General features: G+C 36.8%; 2 protein-coding genes across 2 annotated transcripts; both read right to left on the bottom strand.

The window, feature by feature from the left end:
* Positions 1–9,768: 9,768 nt before the first annotated feature.
* On the bottom strand, positions 9,769–10,793 carry LOC108616990 (trypsin alpha-4). The gene has a single exon (XM_018012593.2). It carries the CDS (start codon positions 10,748–10,750, stop codon positions 9,911–9,913), a length of 840 nt encoding a protein of 279 aa, XP_017868082.1. The 5' UTR covers positions 10,751–10,793; the 3' UTR covers positions 9,769–9,910.
* A 13,402-nt stretch (positions 10,794–24,195) lies between these two features.
* On the bottom strand, positions 24,196–26,566 carry LOC108616987 (uncharacterized). Its single transcript, XM_018012587.2, has 4 exons — positions 26,239–26,566; positions 26,096–26,182; positions 25,681–26,022; positions 24,196–25,622 (listed from the first exon to the last, which is right to left on the bottom strand). The coding sequence occupies exons 1-4, from the start codon at positions 26,330–26,332 to the stop codon at positions 24,421–24,423; spliced, it is 1,725 nt and encodes a 574-aa protein (XP_017868076.1). The 5' UTR covers positions 26,333–26,566; the 3' UTR covers positions 24,196–24,420.
* Between the last annotated feature and the right edge of the window lie 919 nt (positions 26,567–27,485).

The following is a 27,485-nucleotide window of genomic DNA, read 5'->3' as shown; positions in this document are numbered from 1 at the left end:
ATTTGAACTATTTACTGATTTGATAAAATTGTTAAAAGCAATATACCCATTCCATCTATTTAAAGCGAAAGCTAAAATCTGTAAATCTGTTCTTTTTATACTCAGAATCTTAAAAAAAAGTAAATTAAAAAAAAAAAGAAATAAAATATGTATGAATATTATTTATACTGTAAGTAAAAATCAGGTTTAATTACTGCAGAAATTTAATAAAAATAAAATATATCTATAAAAATTCATTCATTGCTCTCTGTCAATGCCAATCATTCCTATTTGTTGGCAATGATGGAAGAGACTTGACATTATTCTCTTTATGCCATTATTTTTTCCTTTCTAGCCCTATGACAATATAAATCTAGCTGCTGCTAATTATAATTAGTAACAAGCAAATTGTACACAAAACATTTCATTGGTTGCACAAGCGACCGCCTAAGTGCCACCAAATGATGTGTGGACAAAACTGCAGTGTGGACAGTGTGCACGATGGCCGGCAGCTGGCGGCTGTTGCAGTAAATGTCACAGTTTGAATGGCTACAACTGGGGCGAGCGATGTCAATGCCGTTGGCTGTTGACTCAAGTGCAGCGGCGTCAAGTATACGCCGTGTGTCGCGCAGTAAGTGCACTGAGCGAGTGTGTGTGCGATTGTGTACATGTATATGTGTACATGTGTGTGTGTGTCTATCTGCCCGCCGGATGTCATATTGCAAAATTGAATTTTTCGGTGCACAGCACTTTTGTTCCGCCAGCTGTTTGCCTCGTCATCAGTGCAATGATTTTGAATTGTTGACATCAGCAACGTTGTGAATCTACGTGCGCTATACAGACGAGATCTATATATATATATGTCTATATCTCTATATATATATAAATATATATATATTTATTGCATGCTTGGTGTATATGTCATACGGCTAAGTTACGTTATCAGCTTTATTTGATGTTTAGCAATTTCCTGATTTATCCCTCATGTTATTTCCGCTTTGCATTTGTATGCCCTGACCAGCAAATACACACCGCAACATATACACACACACACGCACGCACACACACACATATACGAACGACCATCCACGAAATCAAACATTTTCAAAAGAATACAAAAACCGCAAAAATGATAAGCATTGAAATGAAATTTTACGTTCTCTACAGCAGCAAGTACAAAGCGTGTGTGCAGTGTGTGTATTAGAGTCTCCCTGTGTATGTGTGTGTGTGTGTTTGTGTGTGTGTGTATGTATGTGATTACGTGATGTTCAATAGCATTTCCTGCTTAGTCGTTTGCTTACTCGTTGAGCTACTAAAGCTCTAATACCGTTGGCCATTTTTGTGGTTTTTGATTTGATTTATATTGATATTGCTATTTATGTTCTTGCCATTGACAAATTATTTGATTAGTTTAAAGAAAAAGACGTTTACGTGACATTCGATGTGCCTAAGCGTAGAAGCATTTCAAATTTTGTTTGTATAGAGAAAATAAAATATATAAATAAATATACAAATAAAGGAAAGGAATAATATATACACATATACAATACAATATATATACAAATATATAATTTGTTTCTTTCATTTGTATAATATATATTAAGTTTCAAGCATTCCACATAAATATTTTAAATATATTCATATTAATGAAAAGCCAGCACCATAAAGTACATCTTATAGTGTGAAGCTCTAATGATTTTGTGAAAATATATGTAGCAGACAAAAGGAGACGTGGCACAGTATATATGTATGTACGCTTGATCAGGAGATCTCCAACATACTTATAAATATTTTATTCAATATATATACAAATTGTTGATTCATATCTATTTCAATTAAACCATAAATATATATTGATTATATCAGACATGCGTCAAATGTGCCGTTAGACAAATTTAAGGACTATCGAAATTCAAGGAAACATAAGTAGTAAATGTGCATGTGGAAATAAATTGAATTTGCGGTTCATCTAGAGGCGTAGACGAGCTAATTATCATTGCAGCCCCAGTCGAAGGCTCCCAACTCCACCAATTGAATATACGCTTACTACACACATGCAAACGCACTCACCCCATATAATGGGGAAAAGTCGCTGGAGCTCATCACATGGTGGCCAAGTCCTTTTTACTGAATTTTTATGCAAAACATGAACATTTAGTGAAACGTTTTACGAATTTTTAATGAGTCGCCAAGCAGAGACCAGGAAGAGGAAGTGCGAAGCAGTGCCATTCAAGTTTTTTGGCTTTGTATGTTGGCTTTTTAGCATTTTACATGTTTTATGAGTTGCGCTATTTTATTTCTCCTTTCCATTTTATACTCTCTCCTCTTTTTTCATAGTCAACTGCAGGTACGCAATCGGCCTACTCCGCCTCCAGCTGGAGCTACGTTCGCCTGCGGCAACACGTACGGGTAATCAAATCAGTTGCTGGCTCAACTGCGTGCGTTACATAAATTTGCCAACATTTAGCAGATAATGAGCACAATTAGTTGGCGGACAATGTTGCATGCAAACCCAACACCAGCAGCAGCAGGAGCAACAGCAGCAGAATCAAATGATGTGATAACGCTGAGAGATTCAGTTAAAGTGTTGCAAATCAAATTTAAATGAAAAAAAGCTTACATTAAAATATCAAATCTTTATAAAATTATATCAATTATTGCTTATATACTTTTTTAATTTGTTTAAATATATTGATGTATTTTTTAATGCAATTCCAAAACTTTTAATAACTACCGAAATTCAAGAATTGCAATTTTAAACGGATATTTTATTTTGAGAAAAATATACTTAAAATAATAAATAATATTAACAGTCAAATTACAATATAATATGTACTTAAATATGTAAACTTACTTATCGATTGTCTTTTTTGTCATTCTAATCTTCAAATGTTTTTCATTTGCATCCATATAAATGTTCAAAGAAAAGACGGATAAATAGAATATGCTTATACATTATATGTGTGTATTTACATACATATGTATTAATATGATTTAATTAATTTTATAAATTCCTTACATATTTCAGATATACAATTAATTTGAATATCATTTAAATATTTAATTTTTTTCGCATAAAAGTGTTTATAATCACATAAAAGAATTGATCATATAATATAGAAAAATAGTAATTAGCATTATAAAATATAAAGAAACATATAAACAAGAATATTTAACAAAAAGAATTTTTTGTATAGCCTTTAAATATGTAAATATTCATCCACGTTGAGTTCGGGAAATCGACCGAAAAAGTATATTCATTCGATCTCGCTCTGAACAAGGGACTTCGGCTCGTTTCGTTTTATTTTCGTTTGACAGCTTTGAGTTAAACTCTTCATGTGATGCTCACTTCACGAATATCGTTGAGGGAGAAACAACTGATGTTCAGACACTTAGAAGCTAATAGCCTAAAGAGCCAATGCAACCGGTCTCACATTCACAATTCACGTACGCAATCTTCGTATACGTAAACCAGACAATTCGCTTCATTTAAATCGGCTAAAGAGAGCTGATGAATCGACCTCTAACGAAAGGGCCGACGGTATCGGTGGCTCTCTGAGTTTTTTTTGTGATAATTTCACTCAAACTAAAAGACAATTTGCAGACATTGAGAGATAGTAACTTGTAAGTTTTCTTATATACATTTTTTTCTGCTTATATAATTCCAATCTTGAAATGTTTTTAATTTAGTAAAACAGAATAAATCTGTACGGTAAATGTTTCCCTCTTTCTATTTCTTTTTCTTTTCATTTATTTTGGAATTTCATTTTTGGTCAACTTGTCGAAACTTTTTATTTTCGACTTAATGCTTTACATTATTCACAGCATATTTAAATATTTAGCCAGCCTTAGATGTAGCACTTCTTTGGCACAGCATCTGTTGTCCACTCGTATTGGGCAGTTTGACGTTCTGTGTTTGCACAAGGTGGGTAAGAGGTAGGTAGATCTTGGTGCTGCCTTATGCCTTATGCCTGTTCAACCGCCACATTGCAGTTAAGTAAATTATCGTGTTTCATTTGCCAGGCAGCCAACCGAGCGCTGCGCTTGCTTCAAGTATTCAGTGTTCATTCTGACCAGGCCAGGGCGGTGGGTGCTGCCAAGCGTCGCAACACTTAGTCACTTGGTTTCAAGAGTAAACACATCTTATAAATTATTCAAAAACGCAAAAAAGCTATTTGCAACACTTTACCGTTAGCGTTACCGTTACCGTTAGCGCCGCCTTGTCACTCGACACTGACTCCCCAGTCTCTCTCCCCATTCTCTCTCTCTCTCTATATATTATTCTCCAGCCAGCACCCACGCTGGCAACATCTTGACTGGGCTGGCTGGCTGGCCATCGTGTTGCCAGCGAGCTCTTCCAGCTCTGCCAGCATTGCCAGCTCTGCTTGTCCTGTGCAATCAGTCAAAATGCGGCGCAACATATGCGTGCGGGGGACGGGGGACGGTGGCTGGCAAGGCTGGGCGTGGCATTTGCCAGGTAACAGTGCAGCAACGGCAAAAAGGATGACAAATGAAACGTTCAAGTGGCGCTTCAAGCAACAAAAACCAAAACAGAATCAAGAAAAACGAAGGCACAAGAGCGAAAAAAAAGATATTTATATATGTAAAAGGTATGAAGAAGAGAAGCTTTACTCTATTTTCGGGCGAGTTGCTCAGTTTCGCGTGGTCTTAAATCTGACAAAGTGCCCCGGCTTACTACAGCTCGCCGTGGGCCCTGGTAAAATGAAGCCCAAAGACCCCGTAACGCCCAGCCAACAAGTCAAAAAAGTTGGCGATGAAAACTTGACTTTGTCAGCTGGCAAGGCTGTGTGGGTGCGTGTGGGTGTGAGTGTTGAGAGTAAGGGCTATACACAAATATTTAACTTAAGTAAGCGTTTGTAATTAATTTCATCCTTAGTGCTGACACTTTCTTGTGCCTTGCAACACTTTTCTCTCCCCCCCCCCCCCCCCCCCCCTTGCTCACTCTCTCTTTCTCCAGAAATCTACCCCGTCCCGAGTTTGCTTTGCTCGCTCACCGTTATGGCATAATGAACACGCATTTTAAAATAAAGTCTCTCAGATTTTATTGTATGCGTGCGGCTGCCATGTCAAACTCGCAGTTGTTGGTAGTTTTATGGCGGGGCCAGCCGAAAAATGAAATGCGACAACAACAAAAAATGACTGCATAATTTATGTGTCAAGAGTTTGCGGCTACGTTCGCTTCAGTTTTTTTTTTTTTTTTTTTTTTTTTTTTTTTTTTGGGCGAGTAATTGATGTTGCCACCCCGCAATTAACTCCCGCCTGCCAAAGATTTATGCTCTGAGGTTGGCCCAGACGCGCGTGTTTTATGGCGCGTCTTGCCTAAAAGCGTTCTCAATTACACGCAATTAACTGGAACAATTTGCGGCCCAAGAGGCCGGGCGACATATTTACGAATATTGCGTATACGTCATGTGTGACTCAGCGAAGTGGGCGAAGAGTTAAACACAAAATATTACAGCATGAGTACAAGTAATGATGTTATTTTAGCTCAGGCAAGTGCGTCTGATAAGAGAATCCGAAAGCTCTTTTCTATTTATTCAATTCTATTTAAAGAACCATGGGAACTGTATTATATAAAAATATGAATTGCCCCGAGCTTAAGCTTTAAAATTATATATTCAAATATTTGTTCTCTTATTATATACGGCCTTGCCACTTATGGAGATAAGCATAGAAAATATACAGCTTGCCACGCCCACAGAGGCGAACGTAAGCAGCACAGCCCTCTTCTGTGCCAAATCTGAGCAGCTTTACAAAAAAAATATACGCTCTTTATGGCTTTTATGCTATGAAATCGTTTCGTATGAATTGAATAACATTTTATACATTGTACGATTTGCTGTCAATCAATAATAGAAATATATATGCCACGGAGATTCCACTTGAAAATCGCACAAATGTATGAAATTCAGCGTAACAAAGCAACTTAAGGATATTTAGCCAAAAAATAAAAAATAAAATGAAATGAAAGACTTGTTCAAGTGTCATTCACAAAATATCGCTGCCTGACAACGCAGATGACAAAAAAATATATGATGGTGATAGAAACGCCAAATACAAAATATAAACTTGAAGTGGTATATCAACACTTCAGTGACCACTCGACAGAGCATCCTGAGAATTAAAGCATTGCCAAGGAGTTGTTATATTAATCTTCGGATACTTACAGACGGTAACTGCGCAACATCTGAGTTTAAGTAATGGAAATGCAAATAGAAATATTATTATTAAAAAATAAAAATATCAACATGAAAATACATGTAAGAATACAAAAGACCTATTAAGATTTCTTGCTGAGAGAAAATAGAAAGTAGCAAAATAAATTCCGAATAAAAACTTAAATATTTGATTTCAATTGTCTTAAAGCATATAAATTAAGCTGCATTTAATATGTTTCAATGTGTTTACTTTACTTATGCCCACACATCCGTTGGAATATGGTATAAAATCTCTCTCCTACCTCCTTCTTTGCATCCTACATTCATAAGCTTGTTTTTTGTTCTTTTGTTTCATAAAATTTTATTACATTTGTTCAACTCTTACTCCACCATAAAAACACAAATTGGGGCAACAAATGCAAGCAACAGCACAAAATGTTCATTCGATTCAATTTTAATTTTAAATAGCTTTTTACAAATACCCTAGCATTCTCAATATTCGTATGGAGTGACCTGAAGTAAATTTCAATTTGATTAACTCCATTGAAGATTTTTTTTTATATAGAGAGTTTCGATTTAATTTATTTAGAGGTATGAAATTAATAAAAGGTTATTAAAATGAACATCTTCTATATATTTTACACAGTATATATAGTATAACCTTATACAAATAACATTACACATTATATCTTATAATAAAGCGTCATATTGTGACATTATATATTTACAAATTGTGTAAACATATTTTTATAAAAGTATTAACAGCTTCTGCTACAATTTTTCCAACAGAGTATTACTCAGTCGAGTACTATTGACTATTTCAGTATCATTTCGCTTTTGTTTTCTTACCGCTCCATATTTTGCTTTGTTATCTCATGTTAATCTTTGAACATTATTAATCAGACGCGAGGCGGTTATTAAAAATGATGAGTTTTTCTGTGAATGTATTCTACATATTCGCTGCAAATATGTTCAGCTTAAATGGAGTCAGAGATAAAACAGAACTAGAGAAAATAGTGACTGGGAAATATTTGAGATGAGTTAGCCAGAGAGTTTGGGAAACATATAAGAATAATATATAACTATTTTATATTATCTTAATAAAAAACTTCACAATATTAAAATATAATAAATTATACATAATTATTTAAAAAAGGAAAAATTGATATTAAACAGTGAAATCCAGAAATATTGCGATTAGAAAACCTTTGAAATAGATTTGCCATCAGCCTGATAAATATAATTCATTTGATTAAATTATAACACATAACATATTCACATTACATATAAATCTTTCTTAAAGAGAGTTACGAAATTCTAAAAATATGCTTAGCATATTTTATAATTTTATAAAAATATCTTTTCACTAGTTTAGTAATTTTTAACTTGTTATATATACAAAATAATTTTCTTTTTTTTTTTCAATCCAACCTAAACTCAAATTTTATTTCTTATTGAAAATCATAATAAAATATATAATGTATAAAACTAAAATTTAATACGAGCAAATTTTTCCATTTAAAATTGTGATGCAAACCGAAAATTGGGTTCACACTAAAATGTCAACTGCCAAATTCAACAAAAATAACCTTAGGGCTCAGATATTGGCTTGGACCGTAAACAAAAATGTCAAATGTAAACTTGATATTTCCATAAAAAATTATTTACAATTATTTTAGTTTATTCAGTGTGTGTGTTGACAGCCATTGACTTCAATAATATGATATATGCAAATGAAATTCTCGTCTGGCTTAAACCCCTGCTCTTTTTTTTAGGCAAAAACTGATAAAAAAAAAATATATAAAAAAAAAATGTCGAAGTGGCGAATTTTCAGCAATAACTGCGATAATAAAAAAGCCAAAACGATATGCTTGACAAATGCAATATTGGAAAGTATCGCATTTCCTTATTTTTATCGTTTATAGCTGTGAGTGAGAGTGTGTAAGTGTGTCTGTGTGTGTGCATTATGCAATGACATATTGTCAGCTCCAAAAAGAGAGAATTTGCTTTGACATCTGATATAGCATTTGGTGTCTTGTTGCAATCGCAATTTGCTTTTGAATGTCGCTGGGTTTATTAACTTCTTTGAGCTGGCATGTTTAATTAATTGCTGGACTCCAATTAGCATACAGCAGAGAGCAGCAGCGACTGCATCGACGGCGGCAGTAAATTGAAATCTCAGAAAATACGCAAATGCAGGCAACTGCAGCTAAATGAAATATGGTCTGAATTGTTTGCTGACTGCCAGGCAAAATGAAACAATTAGCAAGATGTGTGCCTTATCGTCAGGCCAGACACTTACACAGTTTGCTTAACGGCAAAACAAATTAAAATCTGTGAAATGCAGACACACACACACACACACACGCTCACAGCTAACTGCAACCTGATCTCATGCCCCAGACCGTGACTTGTTGGCCTTGCCAATGCTGCTGTTGCTGCTGACCGCAAGGTATACGCCCAGATGCTGGCACGTTTTGGCCATCCTGCTGGCCTTAAATATTTATGCAATTTATTTTTGTCTAAACTAATAAGTTCTTGCTGCTGCTGCTGCTGCTGCTGCAGCTGTACTGCAGCTTGTTTTATCTCATAATGAAATACAATACAGTTTGCATAAGTATATAAATCTGTATGTGTGTGTGTGCTAGCCTTGCATTTTGATATTTGCGCCTGCATGTGGACTACGATTTATTTGCCAGACTCTGTGGCAGCCAAGATGTTAACATATTCATTGAATCTGAATTAGTTTCGTAGCTCTCTGCTCTCTGCTCTCACATTTTGAGCTGCACTTTGAGTTATGAGCCAAAGTCCTAACGCTCTAACTGCTCCCGGCTCTGACCTAATGGCCTCACTTGCATAATTGTTGAAAACCTAGTTGCAGCATTTTTGTAATTAAAATTTAAGTGCCCAAAATGCAAACAACTTTCGGATGATGATCTGGCGAAACCATCTAAACAATTTACTGCATCACATATTTATGATAAAGCTAGCAAAATGATTTACTGCTAAAAATCTACATTAATTTATTTATTTATTATTTTTTCTTTTTTAATAAAACTATTAGTAGTAGAAAATACACTATTTATAAACTTTTTGACACTCTCACCAATTTATGTTACCTTCATTTTATTTTTAATCACGATTCTACTTATTTTTTATTTTTATTTACGAATATTTTTATTGTTATCATTAAGATTTGAATATGCGATGGCAAATTAAAAATAATTTTTCTGTATTATCATTTAATATAATTTTATGTGATGCTAATTAATTTTTTGCAGCATTTATTAATTTATACATTTATTAATATTTTCTATTATATCCTGACTATCTATATATTTATTTACTAATAATATTTAATATATATATATATTTTTTAATATCTTCTGAGGAATCGGCAGCTCTCTACATACTACATATAATAATTAGTAGTTCAATAAAAATAAATCTAAAAATTATTACAACAGATTGTTTAATTATTTTTTTATTTTTTTTATAAAATTACGACAAGTTGTCTAATTTTTTTAATTATTATTATTTTCATTATAGAATTAAATTAAATTAAAATTACAACAAATTGTTTAATTTTTTTTTTTTTTCTTATTATTATTTTCATTATAAAATTATTATATTTTTTCAAACAAAAACAACAATACAATTAGGCTAATTTTTAACTACAATATTAACTATTTAACTATTTTCCTCTTTTGTTCCATTTTTTCAACAATTTTATTGAATATTTATGCAGTTTTCTACACCTCATTAACTCTCTGCAGCCCACTCCAGCCTTTGATCAGGGTATTCCAGCCCCACGCACCCACCTGAGCATCAATCCAATTCCTAAAGGCTGCCACATTCACATAGACGCCCGGATATTCCTTCTGGGCGCAGCCGAGGCCCCACGAGACAATGCCATACAGCTTGCCCCGAGCACTGCCCGGCGCGTAGCCAACAAGTGGGCCACCCGAATCGCCTTGACAACTATCGTGGCCCTCTCGAGCCGCGCAGAGCATGTGCTGGGTGATGGGCAGCACTTTGCCATAGGCGCGCCGACAGACGCCCGGCTCCACATGCGCGACATCCGCATACCGCAGCACCGGCGACACGCCCTCCTCGCCGCCCTCGCTCTGATAGCCCCAACCGCTGACATGGAGCCGCGTGTCGGGCGTAAGCGTATCCCCGGCGCCAGCCAAGCTTACGGCTTGCAGGGTCTCCGTATAGTTGAGCTGCGCATTGAGCAGCAGGAGGGCCAGGTCATTATCGTGCGTCTGGCTATTGTAGGCTCCGTGGCGTATAATCTGCCGCAGACTGAGCAGCTCGCCGCCGGTATTGTGCTCTGTGGCGCCTAGGCGCACACTGTAATCGAGCTCGGTCCACGGCTCCTCAAAGCAATGCGCAGCGGTCAGTATGAAGTAATCCCCGATAATGGCACCGCCGCAAATATGCTGGCCATTCAGCTGTATGGATGCCTGATAGGGAAAGTCGCGTATATCCGTCACCTGCCCGCCCACAATGCGTCCATCATATTGGGGCGTGGCACTGCTGCTGGTAGCAACGATTAAAGTGGCCCAAATCACTGTGACTAGACGCATCTTGCTGCTGTGGAACGTATTGAAATTGTGTCTACCGGCAAATCATGTTCATTTCTTTTTATAGAGCGACGCAAGTTTCCGTTTATCAATCACCTTATCTGCGTGTCAACAAACTTTGCCCCAAATACAAAACAATTCCCCAATATTTCAAGTTCAGCGCCGTCTTATCAATAACTATTTGCACTTACTCATTTCACTCGGCGCTGCGGTCTGCCGTTGGCCGAATAACCTGCCACGAGGCACAGGTGAAGGTTGGCTGAAATAATATCTCTGTGTACCTTACGAAAATATTTAAATATTTGCTTTGACGAATAACCGAATGCATTTTGCACTGCAAGGTGTGAATTTGTTTATGTTAATTATGTAAGAGGCATTTTGGGAGAATGTGATAATATTATTATTATTGTTATGTGTGGGATATATAGAGCACGTGTTTCAACAGACCTTCTCAAGTATTTAGCCAAAGTCTGTTTGGCTCCAGGTCAATATTGATTACTTTATAAAATAATTTAAATACATGAAACAATTAATGTGAACGATATTTATTGCTGGAAATATAAGCTTACAGTGGGCTAAGCTAATGGCCAAGACAAACAAGGAATTGCGATTGCTTTTGAGATTTAAGTTTCAATTAGAGCTAAGAATATGTAGATATATAAGCAGGAATGTGTCAAAGAGAAAGCTTGCAGAGATATCATATTTACATTCTAAGCTGAAATCAATCAAGGTATGTGACAGAATTCTCTACATACTCTGTGGTATTGTATTTTTGTATTTTGTATTTACACTCTGAGTATATAAGTATAAAATATACAACTACATATATCAAAATACAATTTTATTATTTGATTTTTTTTTTTTATGTTTATTAAATATTGGGTACTCCAGTAAACATTTGAGCGCGCCGGTTACTATTTTTAATATTTACAAATATTTACAATAAATTATTATATAAACGTTAAATCATAATAGCCAAATAGGCAAATCTCGAGAGCGAACCAAAATAATATCGAAAGTTAACTGGAAATTCAACCTGAGACCAATAAGACATCGAAAATCAATAATGCCCAACCCACATAAATTTTAGATTTATAGTCGCGGTTAAAAATTTGTATTACATAGCAATAAATAATTATAGAAATGACATTTGGAGTTGAGCATGTAGTAGGGATTATGTCTTTTTTCTCTCCTCGTTCCCCCCTGAACTCACCAACCTAGCTCACTTACTGCAGCACAGCAAATGAAGACAAATAGCATATTGAAATGGAAACCCAAAGGTAGCAAATGTACTCTAAATGGCGATTCCGTGAACAACGCAGCCGCAAGTTGAAAATGAAACATGTTGGACCTTACCATAGGAAAGCAGCCAAATCAAATAGCATTCAAAGATTTCAAGTCTTCTTCAGAGAAATAGACATACAGACAGTCTCAAATCAGCTTATTTTCTTCCTGTTCACAAATATTTCTGCAACGGAAATTCTATCAAACAGTAGCACAACCAAGGCAGTCTGCCCTTATACTCACATTAAATACGATGTGAATCTATTAAATTTATATGCGGTTTCTTATTACATTTCATAGCATACTTTCCGGCGGTGCAGAGCATAATTGTAGCGGCTAGCTCGGCGGTTCGTTTATTATTGGCATGAATCAATGGACGTGCCACAAAAACCGCAACAGAGACAGTGTGAGGCTACAGCGAAAAGTCGGCCGGCCATTTATGCATGTCAGACAGGCAGTCATTCAGCCATTCAGTCATTCAGTCATTTAGTCATTTAGTCAGTTTAGTCAGTTTTTCAGCCAACAATGCAGTCACTGCTGTCGCTGCGGTTTTCACGCGCTTTTTCTCCCCTTCTTTCTTTTTTTTTTTTTTTTTTTTTTTTTTGTTGGCAGTTTGCACGCTTTTTGGCCAATATGCGCACAGTTAGCTCTGGTGTTATTTCAATTTGTTTGGCTTTCGCACCGATTCTTTATTTTGGCCAATCGCCCGTGACGCAGCGGCAGTTCAATGAACCAGCTCCAATCGCTGGCTAAATGCAATTGACAGACTCAATTATCGAAACAGACGCGCCTAAGCCTTTTCTCGCGCAGCCCATTGAAATGGCTTTCGATTCGTCCATAATCTAAATATTCAGCTAATCGGCACACAACAAGCCAATAAATTGGCGTTGGCTTCAAAATGCCATAGGCGTTGGCAGCCCTTCGAGTGTCTGGAAAATAACACGCCTATAAATAAGCATAACTGTCAGCATAACAAAAAACGCCAAATTGCCAAGGCCTACAACAACAACAACAAGCAGCAGCAACAACAACACTTAACAAACAGCCTTGGCTTAGTGAAAGTCTTTGCCAAGTATTAGCACATTTTTACATAACATTGGCGCAGGAGGCGTGGCATATAGACAGGCTAAACAGATATTTGGCACTTTTTTCTCCTCTTTGTTGTTGTTGTTGTTTATGCCGTGTGAGCTTCAGCTGCAAAGTTCTTCTTTTTTTTTTTTTCTTTTTTTTTGGCGTAAACCTTTTGCTAACATGAACATTTTTGCAATCTTCCAACTGTCACAAACACAAAATTTGACTTTTGACACGATTCGCAAAAAAATAAAACTTTCGCAGCATTTGATTTAAATTTAAATTTGTATATACCCCAAGGCAGCAAAATTTCAATTTCGAAAAATTGTTAATCGTTGAGCACATAAAATGAATTGTAGACGAAATTGATTAGAAAAATAAAATTGAGTTGGGCGTGAAATGTTAGGCAATAATTTGTCATGTTAATTAATTAATTAAACAAACCAGTCAGTCGATCAGAATAATACAAGTCAATAAAATACAATTGGATAAAACTCGTTATATTTAACCGTAAGTTAATACATAATACCAAGCTAGTGTTATTGCCAATTTAATAATATATTTAATTAACTTTGCTTTGTTCATGCCTTTGTAGCTATGCAATTTTAAAATACTTTTATATATAACTAAACATAAAAAAATTGATAAATAAATAAAAAAAACCCTAGCTTGCAATGCTTTAGGTATAAGTTAGCATTAATTTGAATTATCACTAACTATTGTAAATAAATAAATATAGCTTTTTGGCTCATTTCATTAGATAAATATTTATATATTTATATATTCATTTCATTAGATAAATATAATTCGAGTCTATACAAAGTTGTAATACCCCCAATTTTTTACTTCAAATTTTGAGTCTAACTACTGCTACTACGTTGTATACATATAATAAGTAATAAGAGCTATGTATATTATTTGCTATATGCTTTAGTAGAGTACAAGAGTACAGCAATAAAAGTCTCTTGCTTCTAGCTAAGACTAAGAGCATTAAGAAAAACTACAAATATTCTACTCACGTCATAAACAAGTATAAATACGAATTCGAGCTGCGGCAGCCCATAGAGAGCTGATAGGCAGAGAGTGAATGAAGTGACGCCAATAACTTATTTTTCTTAAAATTACTTATATGATGTACCACGGCATATAATGTCCCATTAGATGATGAGTGTGTGTGTCCCTATACTCGATCGTTTTGGGAATGGCTGTTAGTCCAACGTTCATTCTTGAACATTTTCGGAGGAGTGAAGGCACTAGTGTCTAGTGTCCATCATTTCTTTTCTATCCATACGCTCATGCTTGAACTCAGTCCAATAAGCTCTGCATATAAATAATCTATAAAAACTATACAAGCACCCCATTATATTATTTTAAATTAACTACTTTTATCCCTCTAAGTATATATACATATATATTTTTTAGGATTTTTAGGATTCTAAAAAAAATATATATATACTTACAGTATATTATTACAGTATATTATTTTAATACAACACAAAGAGTGACTCTTTCACTAAAATACTTTTTATGTCTTTCCCATAGAATCTACTTGGATTTTCATTGTGCACTGAGCAGCTTACAAATGGATTAAAAAACAACTGATTAAGGCAGACGGAGAAGGCAGTGCAAATACGCAAAGCCGAACAGGACTGCCTTGTAACACGCACAAGACATAGTGCTCCTGCTCCTCCTCCTGCTGCTGCTGCTGCTGCTGCTCGTTGCGCACTAAACACGTCTCGATGTGTTTTCGAGTTTTGTAACTCATTTGCAACTAAACTGAGTTCATTAAAGTTAATTTGAACGTGCAACATCGGCATGCCACACAACGCAGCGCTCCACGCGGCAACAAAGTGCGGGAAGGAGGCTGTGCGGCGACGTCATTCTGGCCACACAATGCACACCTACTGCAGCAAGTCTGCGGGTGTGTGGGTGTACGTGTGTGCGTGTGTGTGTGCGTGCTTATGTATGTTAGTGTGAGTACGCTCCGTGCTGTCTGCTCGTCCGGGCACGTGGCTTAGCGTCGATAAGTTTGACATTTGCACAACGCAAAATGACAACTGGAAGCCAAGCCGAACGCAAAATGAAAAAGTTGCCATCGGGCTGCGCACATCTCTGACATTTGCATTTGTCTTCCGCAAAAAGCTTTCAAATTAGCGACAGCTCCAGGTCCTACAGCCGCACCTGGTGCTGCTGCTCCTGCTGCTGCTGCTGCTCGTACTGCTGCTCCTGCTGCTGCTCAAACAACTCTCCCTGCTTCATCTGCTGCTGCTCCTCTGGCTGAACAACAACAGCATCTCACGTCGCATGCAGCACGCAAAGAAATATGCAAATAATTAGCAACCAAATGCAAAATTGTATTAACTCTCACCCTCAGTTTTATGTCCTTACCAAATGTGAAAGGGATTTTTTTGGCGAAACAAACTTTGATATGCTTTTATTCCAATAAATAAAATTAAAATTTTGCAAAGAATTCAATAGAAAAAAAAATATGCTGATTAATAAATTATTGTCAAATAGTTTTTTAATTAATTAATAATATTATATTATAACATTTTAATTATTTAATAATTAAATTCTTAAAATTATTTATTAATAAACTACTAAATTAAAAATATACCGTTTTCTCAAACCAATTAAATGCTTATAATACTTATAGATGTATATTTATATTTATAATAAATAAGTGTATAAACTTTTATAACGGTTTTTATAGAATTTATTAAAATAGTTAAAAAAGAAAACAATAATCCCTAAGATTTGTATTTTTAAAATTAATTTGTAACATATTTATTAATTAATTATTGATTTAAAAAAGAAAACTATATTATAGATTCTAAGACTAAATTTATGGTTATAAAATATTTCAGTTACCATCATGTAAACAATTAATTTATATGATTTTTTTTTTTTTTTTGAATATATTTCAATATAATAAATTTATAATAAATTTAAAAAATATATAAATTTATAAAATATATAAATAAAAATATATATAAATATATATGAATTCAAATAAATTACTATAAGAAAAGGTTCTTAGCATTCCAAGGATATTTGATCGAAAAAAAACTTACTAATTAATTTTGAGGCCAAGAAGAAGGTGTCTTCAAACTACAATTATTGCAGTTGCTCGCTAGTTTGTGGCTATTAGCTGGCTAAGTGCACAGTCTATTGATTGCATTTAGCCAACGATTTTCAGTTATTTCAGTGTTGATTGGCTCAAGGGGAGCAACAACTGCTACATTCAGGGCTCCCACTTACATACATACCAAAAAAGAACGCCACACGCAATTTGCTTTGCGCAACTGATGCTCTCGACTCACTGACAAGTTTAGCAGCTCAGGGCTGGGGCCAGAGTTAAGCCAAAGTTATGGCATGGCATTCAAGCAAAGTCGTGTCGACTGCACACACACACATGGACAGATAGAGAGAGAGATACGAAATCAGTTTGAAAATTGAATTCTAATGCAGCATACCGAACTGAATCGAGCTGGTCGAAACTGAACTCAAGTGAACTGTGGAGTGACTTTGTGCTGCACTGCCATTGACTAAAACAAATGGGTTCCACAACATCTTTTACTGTCAGCTGCAACTTGTCGCCCGGTCCATTTGTGTGTGTGTGTGTCTGTTACTATATAAATAAAATAAATATTTATATTGAAATGCAACGCAATCGAGCGCAACCGAATTGAATTTCAGTCCTGTTTCAGCAGTATCCGAGCCTGTCCTGTCATGCCCATCTCTTATGCCGGCCCCTCTCACTCTCTCCCCCTCTGTCTGTCTCTCTCTATCTCTCACTCGTTTGACTCCTGTCCAGCGCTTGTCGTGCGTTTTATATTTGGCCAATGGAGCTACGGACAAGTCCGTCGATTTCAGTACCAATTCAATTTTGAACTTTGTCGCATTTAATTGCATTGCATTTGTCCAAAGTTGTGCAATTGATTTGAGGATCTGCACAGGTAAACGGGCCGGAGCTAATCTTTGAATGTTTCGCAATTTTCGTAAAGTTCTTGAACGTGAATTGAATTGTCTTTGCGCAACTTCATCTAAATAGTTGAAAAACTATCCAAAAAGCACAAATTTCTTCTTAGTCAAATGCCCGACAACAAAAGTTGCCTTTGTCTCATTGTGCGGCAACCAGCGAAATTTCAGTCTTTGTGACTCTCGGCCAGCAGCAGCAGCAGCAGCAAGAGCAACAGCAACAGGAAACGGAAATATGCTTTACGCACATAATGCATGCAGAAGTAGGAGTAAGTTATTCGACTCCTATATCACACATGAGCTGGATAGCAAAAGACAGGACAGATGGAGAGAGAGAGAGAGAGAGAGAGAGAGAGAGAGAGAGAGAGCATGAATGGATGGGCGAGAGAAAGTGTCTGTGTCTGTGGCAGCTCTAGCCTTTGTCTCCAATGGTTTATGCATGACAGCTCCCATTGCTGTACATAAAATTACATTACTCAACAAACAGACAAGCAGCAACAAATTATCATTTAGATAATACTTTTTAGTGCTTTTCAACATGCATATACTACCAGCACCAGCACACATATGTATATTCGCATTCCTTTGCCGCTCTGCCATTTACCTTATATGTAAATACCCTATAAGCAAAGGAGCAGCTGGGTATATGCAAATTTCTTAAAGAGGGAAGATGGAAGTGACTGTTATGCCCTACTCTTTTATAATTTATTAAGTATAAAAATAAAATGAATAAATAATTAATATTTCATTTTATTTACATTGCATTTTTCTTTTATATATTATATTTTTTTAAATATATAAACTTAAAAAAAAATCAAAATTGTAAGAGCATTCAATATAAAAATAAAATAATTAAATGAAATTTAATTATTATTTTTTTTTAATATTGAAAATAAAAAATAAAAATAAGTTTGATTTTATACTAACAAAATAAATATTTTTTCTATGTACATTAAAATTTTATTTTTTTTATTTTATAATTTATATGAAAAAATACATTACATTATTATATTTTGAACCTATTCAGAATTTCACATTTATTAAATAAAAAAAAAAAAATAAAAAATTAACACTGAAAATATGTTTGTTTCATTAAGAAAACATGATAGCATTTTTAAATTCCATTCGTAATTTACTATCAATAAAATAAATATATATGTATATATGATAAAATTAGTTTTTCAGTGTACAAAAATTTATTTATTTGTTTTTTTTTTTTTTTTATTTAGACCATATCTATCAAATGTATTACATTCTATAATTATAAATCAAATAAAATCAATAAATATACTATGTAATTTTTACTTACTTTTGTAGGGTATTTACAAATCAAAATGAGCTCTGCGTATGTAGATGGTATTATACTTGTGTCCATAACCATAATGCTGGACACATCAACATTAGCGAAAATCTCGCTGATATCCAAATCTGTAGCGTACTTTTAAGTCGTCTAGATCCGCTTTAGAATTTTCTATGTTTTTATTTCTATTTGCCCTTTTTTTCACCAACTGAGTGCTGTCTACATTTTTTTCCTCTTTTTTTTCAGCGCTCTTGCCAACCAAATGGCTATAAAAATACGCGGCAAAAGCGCGTAAAGTAAAATGTAAGTGGCATTCCGAGCAGTAGGAGTGTAAGAATGGTGGGCGTGGTTTGCATAATACGCATAATAACAAAGCGGAAAGTGCGCGAAAGCCGTCAAGTAGCTCTGTGCTGGCCAACAGCACCACCAGCACCAACAGCACCACCAGAACCAAAACAAGTCGAGACAAACATGGAGCTTGGGTTGGGCTAAGCTGAGCTAAACTGAGCAGAGCTAGAGCCATTTGCATTGCCTCATGTTTGGTTTATGTCTTTGTTTTTGCTTCGCTGAGTGGAATTTATATATAATATAAGAGCTAGGTAGCTAGTCTGTATGTAGGAAAAAAATTTAACTTGTTGATTATGCCTTAAAGGATGTAAACAAAAACAACCTAAAGTCAAAATTAATGAATGAGCCCGGAATTTTTACAATTTAATTAAATAAAATGCAAAAATACCTGAAAGCTGAATAATTCAGAGTTATTCATTTGTACATTTCTTATTTAAATGGTTTATCTACCTATTCTTTTCTTTAAACAAAAAATTGTTGAGATTGCTTATCTACGACCGAATGTGACTTAAAGCCTTATCTTTTTCTGTCCTTTTATGTATGCTTAAAGAACGAATGAGAGTAGGACTTCGACTGAGCTGAAGCTGCGTGTGCGTCGACAGCTTTATATTCTACAGCTCTGTCTGTATTTAACAGCTCTGTTCTCTACAGTCAACTCTGCAGTCTACAGCTCTGTACTCTACAACTTTGTATTCAACAGCTCTGTTCTCTACAACTCTGCAGGCTACAGCTCTGTGTTCTCTGGTTAGTGTCTGTACTCTACAGCTCTATATTCAACAGCTCTGTTCTCTAGAGACAGCTCTGCAGTCTACAGCTCTATAGTCTACAGCTCTGCACGATTGTGTCTTTTAACAGTGGTTAGTGTCTGTACTCTACAGCGCTGTAGTCTACAGCTCTGTAATCAACAGCTCAGTTCTCTACAGACAACTCTGCAGTCTACAGCTCTGTACTCTACAGCGCTGTATGTATTTAACAGCTCAGTACTCCACAGCTCTCTAGTTTACAGCTCTATATACGTAAAAGACTTGCTAATAAATAATCATACAATGCCATGATTTTTTGCATATAAAATAAAATATAATATTAAATCTCTTTCATAAATGAAATATATAAAATTGTTTTCTGTTTTTTTTTTTATTTAGAAAAAAAAATTTTAATTCAAGAAAACATTTGTTACAAAATTCTTTTATTTAAAAATATTTCAGTCAAAAATCCAAAAAAGATTTTTAAAATATAGTTAAGGTACACAATATGTATTCGCGTTGATAAATCAGTTTTCCAGCACTCGGTAAATGCTTTAAATATTAATGAAACGTGGTACCGCTAGGCAAAGGAGAGAGAGAGAGAGAGAGAAAGACTCCGGGTGAGAGAGAGCGAAAGATCTGAGTCGTGAATGTTATTTGAAGTAAACGTATTTATGCACTCTATCACATACAATTTATAATGCCTTGTGTAATTATTCTTTGTTTAAATAATTCACAAAGATGCACTTAAAATGTCAGCGCAAAAACTTACGAGTTAACACACACACACACACACATCCACAATATTCTACATTCGTGCACACACATATATATATAAACAAACGCAATTTGGAAGCTTTGGGTGTTACATTCTGGTTCAACGCTCTTTTCTCGTTGCCTTACACACGCTTTTATTATGATTTCTCACTTACTGTCCCTTTTTCTCATGCCATTTAGAACATTTACATTTTTATGAACATTTCGCTGCTCGTTGTTGCCGCTGCCTCTGCTGTTGCTGCTGCTGCTGCTGCAAGACCCCCGCTCACATAATACACGTCTTTTATATGCGCATACACTAATATGCATTATGTATGCATGTGTGTGTGTGTTTTCGTGTGCGTATGCGTGTGCCTGTGGAAGACAAAGAGCTGGGAGTGCAAGCTGGCATTAAAGTATATTAAATTACTTAAGCGAGTGCAGCTGCAGCAACAACAAGCAAGCGGCAGCTGCAAGTGCAACAACTACAGGAGAGAGACATACGCTCAAGTTTTAAAGCATAATTTCTCGAGCATAAATCTTTGTGGCTTTTGCTTTGCAACAAACAAAAATTAGTTGCACTCGGCGAAAAAAGCATAAGCAACGGTAAATTATGCGCCGCAATATGTCAGCGTGTTGCCGGAGCTGCCTTTGCGCCCGCTGCGTTTGTCACACAGCATGGCGGCGCGGACAAACAGCCAACGGAATGGAGCAAAGCAGAGTGGGGAGGGGGGCGTAGCGAATCCGGCGGGGGCGTCAGTTGGTGCCCGAGCTTAATCAGAAATTATTTGAAAATGTTGAGTCGACATGTCGGGACGGCGACTCACGACGACTCACGCACATAGTAAAAGCAGAAAAAGCTACTGCCGCTGCTGCTGCTGCTTGCAATTTGCACACGCCACGACCCCATGACCCAAATAGAATGAAATCTCGGCAAGAGAAACGGCAAACAATGGCTACAGTCTGTGGCAAAGCCAACTTTCATAGACTGCAGTCAACGCGGCACGCTGTGCCAGCGCCACGGCTCATTTGTTTTGTCGACGCACAAAGCTTTGCCACACAGCCAGTGCAAACAATGCAATATCATTTTTGAATACCCTAGACTTGAATACCCACATATGCAAATGACTTATTTTAAAAATAAAAATTTAAATTAAAAAAAAAATATATATATATATATTAAAAAGAAACGATAATATACAAATTATTATCTTACATATAAAATTCTCGTTATATATATAATAATTTTTTTTTTTTGTTTTTTTTTTCAAACGTTAAAATGTTTAAGCCAATCTCAAAATTCGATTGAAACTGATTTGAGTTAATTTCAAAAATCATGTATTTTATTGGAATATTGTTATTGGAATATTTATAACTTTAATTTCATAGTTCAGCTCAATCAAATTTATCCATTTTATTTTCCCGCACATAAATGTTTAAAATCAACACACACAACTGTACCTGCAGGCCGAATAAAAATACAAACCGCAATACAATAACAGGTTTTCTATATATTTCACATTTTTTGCTGTACCACAATTTATTAAAAAAAGATCTCAGCTGGAAATCTTTAATCAGCTCATCATGATGCAGTAAAAGTTCCCCTCGAAGCGTGTGCCAAATGTAATGCCATATCTAGCTGCAGCTACGTCTGGGCCTGGGCAAGGACGATGGCGCACGCGCTCGCGTATAGGTTTCACCCGGTGGAGGACAAAAGGCAACGCCAGCCAGTCCGCTTGCCACAATGGCTTCATCTTGAACCAGTTGGCAAGTTGGCAAGACGCTGCCTGGCTGTTTGGCTGGCTGGCTGGCTGGCTGACTTGACTTGGCTTGGCTTGGCTCGCCGCCCACTTTGCAATAATAACTCATGTTAACCGAAAAGCGTGCACTGTCTTTCCGTTCTGCTGCTTGCCTGCTTGCTGGCTTGTCCTCGCTCCTATTCTCCACAATTCTCCGTGATTCTGCCTCGCCACACAAAAAGAAAAGACGAGGATGGGGGGGAAAAAAAAGAAAGCAACTTTTCGCGCACAATCAGCTGCATTTCAACATTGCGTCGCATTGTTGCCTTTTGCTTATAATTTACTTTTACTTGTGCACTTTGGCTTGGGCTTTGTGATTGTGTTTGTGGCGTGTAAAATATTTGCACTGCCAACGTCTACAACAGCAGCAGCAGCAGCAACAACAACAACAACAATGCCGCACGGCATTAACCATAATAATTTTCGTTGGGAAAAGTTGGAGTCTGAACATGCTGGGGCGTTCCTGTCACTGTTAATCAGCTGCCAGCAGCTGGTAAACAAAATGCATTGAATGGGAGCTTTGTATCCCAGCTTGCTACACGTTACATTTTTGTTTTACCCACACACACACACACACACTCCCACAACAACAAAGGCAACATGTGCTGGCAGTGTTGCCATGGCTTGAACCTTTCGCTGCAACTACTTTCACAGGGCACAAAAGAGGAGAGCTAAAAAAAAAACTTAGCATTCTGTAATAGTGAATCCTTTGAGTTTTTACCACAAATTATATTTCAATTGGCTATTTGACTTTTCAAATTGAAATTTTGATTGACAGAGCGACCAGAGGATTTATTATGAACCATAAATTGAACTGAGCTAAGAATTAATTATAGCACAGAATATTAGGTGATGAAAAGTATTTTTTGCACTCGTAAACTATTTATAAATTGAGAATTCACTTAATTCCTATTGGATTGTGAAAACAAATTTTCATTGAACGTTTAGTAAATAAATTTCGGAATATATTAAAAAAAAAAAAAATAATAATAACTACGCTTTTTATTATTTTTATATTATTTAAATTAAAGTTCCGCCTTACATACTCTTCCATTTCTTTTGAGCAATAAATCTAGTTAAAAAAGAAAATAATTTTCATAATTACTACATTTTTTTTTATAAAATTTATTTTCTTATTTTCGTATTTCTTAAAAAAAAAAATAAATAAATAAAAAAATCTATATATATTTTCCAATTTATTTATTTTTTTAATTTTTTCAAATTAGAATTTTTTAATAAAAGAAATAATTTTTAATTATATTTACAAACAATTAAATTTTTTTAATTTTATATAATGGTCATTATATTGAATTTTTGTAAGAAGTCATTTTTATTTTCTTAGACTCCAGCTGCTAAGATTAATAAAAAGAATTTCTTATTTAATAATTTAGTCACTTTTGCTAAGCAGCACCTACATCTGCACAAATACCTATATTTAAAACTTAGTCAATCTCTTAACTTATGCTCAGTACTCACAGCGAATCTGATTCCTGATTCATTCTCTTGAACTTTAGTTTTATTTAGTTACTTTCTGCTGACTTTGCTGCTGCCTATCAATGCCTTTGACTCACAAAACTCAATTAACTTCTGCACTCGCTTTACTTGTTCATTGACTCACGCTCACACTCACACTTACTCATTCATTCACATGCACGCAACGAGTAAAGAGTCGAGTCGAGAATCGATTAGGATGGCCATTTTTATGAGCCAGATGCTAAGGCGCAGCAAATGAAATTGCTTACATGCCAAAATTTTAACTAAGTCATAAATAGTGTGTGAAAAGTTTTCTTTTTGCTTTAGCAAATGCAACGTGAGCGCTTTTGCAAGTTTACCCCGACTGCCCGACGGCTGCCGAAGGGCGAAAGGTCCATGCTGGCCACGCCGGCCACGCCCACCACGCCCTGGCCAAAAAGGCACGCAGCTAAAATAATTGATAACAGATTATGTTTTACAATCTAAGCAAGTAGATATGAGATATGCTCGTAATTTTAATGGCCACATGTAGCGGGCCACACGTAGACCGTAGCCGTAGTCTGGCTACGGAATCCCGGACCCGGCACAGATTCCGCAAAACGTTGGAAAACTTAATTATTTCGTGCTGGCTTTTCTGCTGGTTTTTAGCCACACAGAGAGAGAGAGAGAGGGAGTGAGACGGAAACCAAGCTTGGGCGACGGACAACTGAAAAGTTATTTATTTTATGGTCAAAAGTTACGTTTTGCTGCTTTATGGCAGCGAGCGCCAGGAGTCGCAAGTGTGCAGCACAGACAGTTTTGCTGGCTTTAAAATTTACTGGAGCATGGCACATAAATCATAGAACTATGTAAACGTGATGCTCATGCGCGATCTCAAATACGGTAGAGAGCACAGAGAGCACACACACACACACCTTATTACTCTTCTGGCTTGGCTTCCATATAATTGGTTAATCTGGCTGTATTTTGTTCCGATTGCGAGCCAGAGGCCATTGAAGCCGTCATGCTGACGCCGCTCATGGACTGCTCCAAGGACTTCTCCTCGACCTGTACCTTAATGCCCAAGCGTTGCTGCTCCATCTCCAGCAGCACCGAATCACGAAAGAATTTCGTCTCGTCTATTTTCACATTGTACATGCCCGTCGGATTGTCGCGATCGAATGGCAAGTCCGGGCGTATATCGCTATCGGTGACCAGCACCCGAGCACCCGGTATGGGCAGGAATTTGAAGAGTCGCTTCCGCAGCATGGGCACATAGGTTGTGCGCATGCGGTCGGGCACGATGAACAGGCGGCTGAGCATCTTTGAGGCGCGCAGATTGATCGGACGATCCTCGAGACGGCGATCTTCGGGCAGGCGCGCCTTGATCTCCTCCAGCTGGCGCTGGGTCATCTGTAGCACACGTACGCCGTCCTTCCAGCGCTCCTGGCCGCTCATGAAGGCGATTTTCTTATTATTACGCAGCTGCTTGCGTATCACCCGCTTGGCAATGCAATTGTAGACGATGCGTGGCACATAGGGCGGTGCAGGAAAGTCGCGTCTTGATATCGACAGATGCCTTGGATTGACCAGCATATTCAAGTACTTGGCATCAGCGAACATCTTCAGCTGCTTCTCGGCCTTCTTGCCGCCCTTCTTTTCCACCTTCTTCATCTGCGGCTTGGGCAAGTCGTGTTTGCCCATCTTGAAGAGGCGCCTATGCCCATTGCCGATCACATGGCGCCAGTCGGGCTCACAATATTTGCGCATTCTGATCTTGACGTAGGGCAAGCGTCGGAACTTGTACCGCTTCTGTGTCTCAATGTGAATGGTCAGCCGGGGCACCGTCTTTTTGCCCCGCTCACAGGCGCACACGTTCGGATAGCGTATGTCATAGCGTCCGGGGCACGGCTCGAAGCTAATGTGGGGTCGCAGGATTCGGCTGCGCTTCGTTGGCACACAGGAGTGACGCAGGAACAAGTGAGGATTGTCGGGCTTCTCTATGATCTTGGGCGACACGATCGACTGAATCTCAAAGCGATTGTAATAAGTTTCACAGGGACCCGGGTCGCTCGGATTACGCCAGCACATGGTCGCATCGGATACCATGAGACGTGACGAGGGACGGCGCTCACGAGCATCTAGCAGGCAGAGTTACAAAGAAGAAGAAATGGTATATATATCTCCAGTTTCTCTTACTTGTTAGGAATATGCCCTTTTGCTTGTTCTCCGGTCTGAAGAAGCGCTCGATTTCCGATGGCACCTCGTAGAACTTGGGCGGCGGCGGCTTGATGCTCACTCGGCTTTTGTTCACGTGCATTTTAGCGAAGACGGAGCCCTTGGAGCCCATCCTACTCTTATATGGCTCGGGCAGCACGCCATATCGATTCGGCGCATGCTGATAGCCACGCCATGTGGTCATCTCCCGATTGGAGCGCAACGGACGCTTGGGAGGATATGGAGTGGCCGGCGTCTTCTCAAAGCCCGTCACATGTCTATAATGATTATACGTGGCGGCACTAAATTCCTCTCTACGATTTTCTGCAAGTCAATATATATATAATATAATTAATAATTCATTTCATTTATATTTAAAGCATTCAATTATATTTACCTTGCTGACAATACGCATTGTAATGTCCACCTGCTAGCTTAAACTGTTTTTGTACACTTTCCAAATTATCCTCACGCAGACGATTACCTAAAATTAAATGTTAACCCTCAAGAAATATTATATATTTTATTTCATGTACATACGCGAGAGCATAAACAGCGGCAAACTCATGCGAGTTGCAACAAAGAACTGACGCTCATCAGCGGAGAGTTTTACCTCCTTCTCCTTCTTATCCATCTTGCTTGGGGGCAATTGTAATTTTAGTTAAATTAAATATATTCGAAATTTGCAAACTTAGCTAAAAATATGTAATATAATACTGTGTTTTGAAATAATGTATTCCCGGACTAAACCTGCCCAGACACATACATTATAATAGAATAAAGTTTATACATGTTTCACATATTTTGTGCGTAGTTTTGGTTACTTAGTTTTGACCAGAAAAGAAAAGCTTGAAATACGTTTCCGTCAATTTTCCCTATTAAAATAAATACTCCAAATACTCTAAATACTCCAATGCATATCATAAAAAATGTTTATAAAAGTATAAAATACAATAAAGTGGAAATAATTTTATTAATTTTTTTTTTTTATACCCTGAACCCATTGAAAATGGGAAATCAGGGTATAATGGTTTTGTGAAAAGTATGTAACAGGCAGAAGGAATCATCGCAGACCCCATAAAGTATATATATTCTTGATCAGCACGACGAGCTGAGTCGATATAGCCCTGTCCGTCTGTCCGTCCGTCCGTCCGTCCGTCCGTCCGTCCGTCCGTCCGTCCGTCCGTATGAGCAAAAGAATCTCAGAAGATATAAGAGCTAGAGAGCTGAAATTTGGCATGCATACTCGTGTATACCATAGGCAGTACAAGTTTGCTTTATTTTTTCGATAACTCGTCCGATAACTTTTTTATCGAGAATAATCGAAAAATCGACTTGGTTTTTTCAGCATAATTTTAACACTTTTAGACCTGGAGACTTCATATTTGGGTTGTATATAAAGTTAGTGGATACAAAGATTTTGTAATTTGCAGATTTTGGATACCACGCCCCCTTCTCCCCCAATTTGTAAAAGTACTAGTACTAGTACTTTTCAAGTACTAGAGACTTGTGCTTTGGAATGTACACATATTTTAACCATATGATTACGCTCTGAAAGTTTCATTAAGATCGTATGTCTACAAAAGAAATTATTCAACAAATAAATTCTCATATTATTGCCCACATTGCAGCGCAGCCCAAGCGCAGTCGCTGCTAACTGCGCAGTCAGCAGAGCACGTGCTTATAAGTGCATGTGTATGTATGTGTGCATAAAAGAAGTCCAGACTGATTAGAATATCAGCTTGGAGGGTTCAGGGTATCTCCTAGTCGAGCAGTCTCGACTGGAG

The sequence above is a fragment of the Drosophila arizonae genome, chromosome 5, assembly GCF_054131065.1.
Source record: "Drosophila arizonae isolate 15081-1271.41 chromosome 5, UAZ_ARI_1.0, whole genome shotgun sequence".
In the NCBI taxonomy this organism is placed as follows: Eukaryota; Metazoa; Arthropoda; class Insecta; order Diptera; family Drosophilidae; genus Drosophila; species Drosophila arizonae.
Note: the sequence above shows the minus strand (reverse complement) of the source record. Positions and strands in the feature narration are given on the sequence as shown.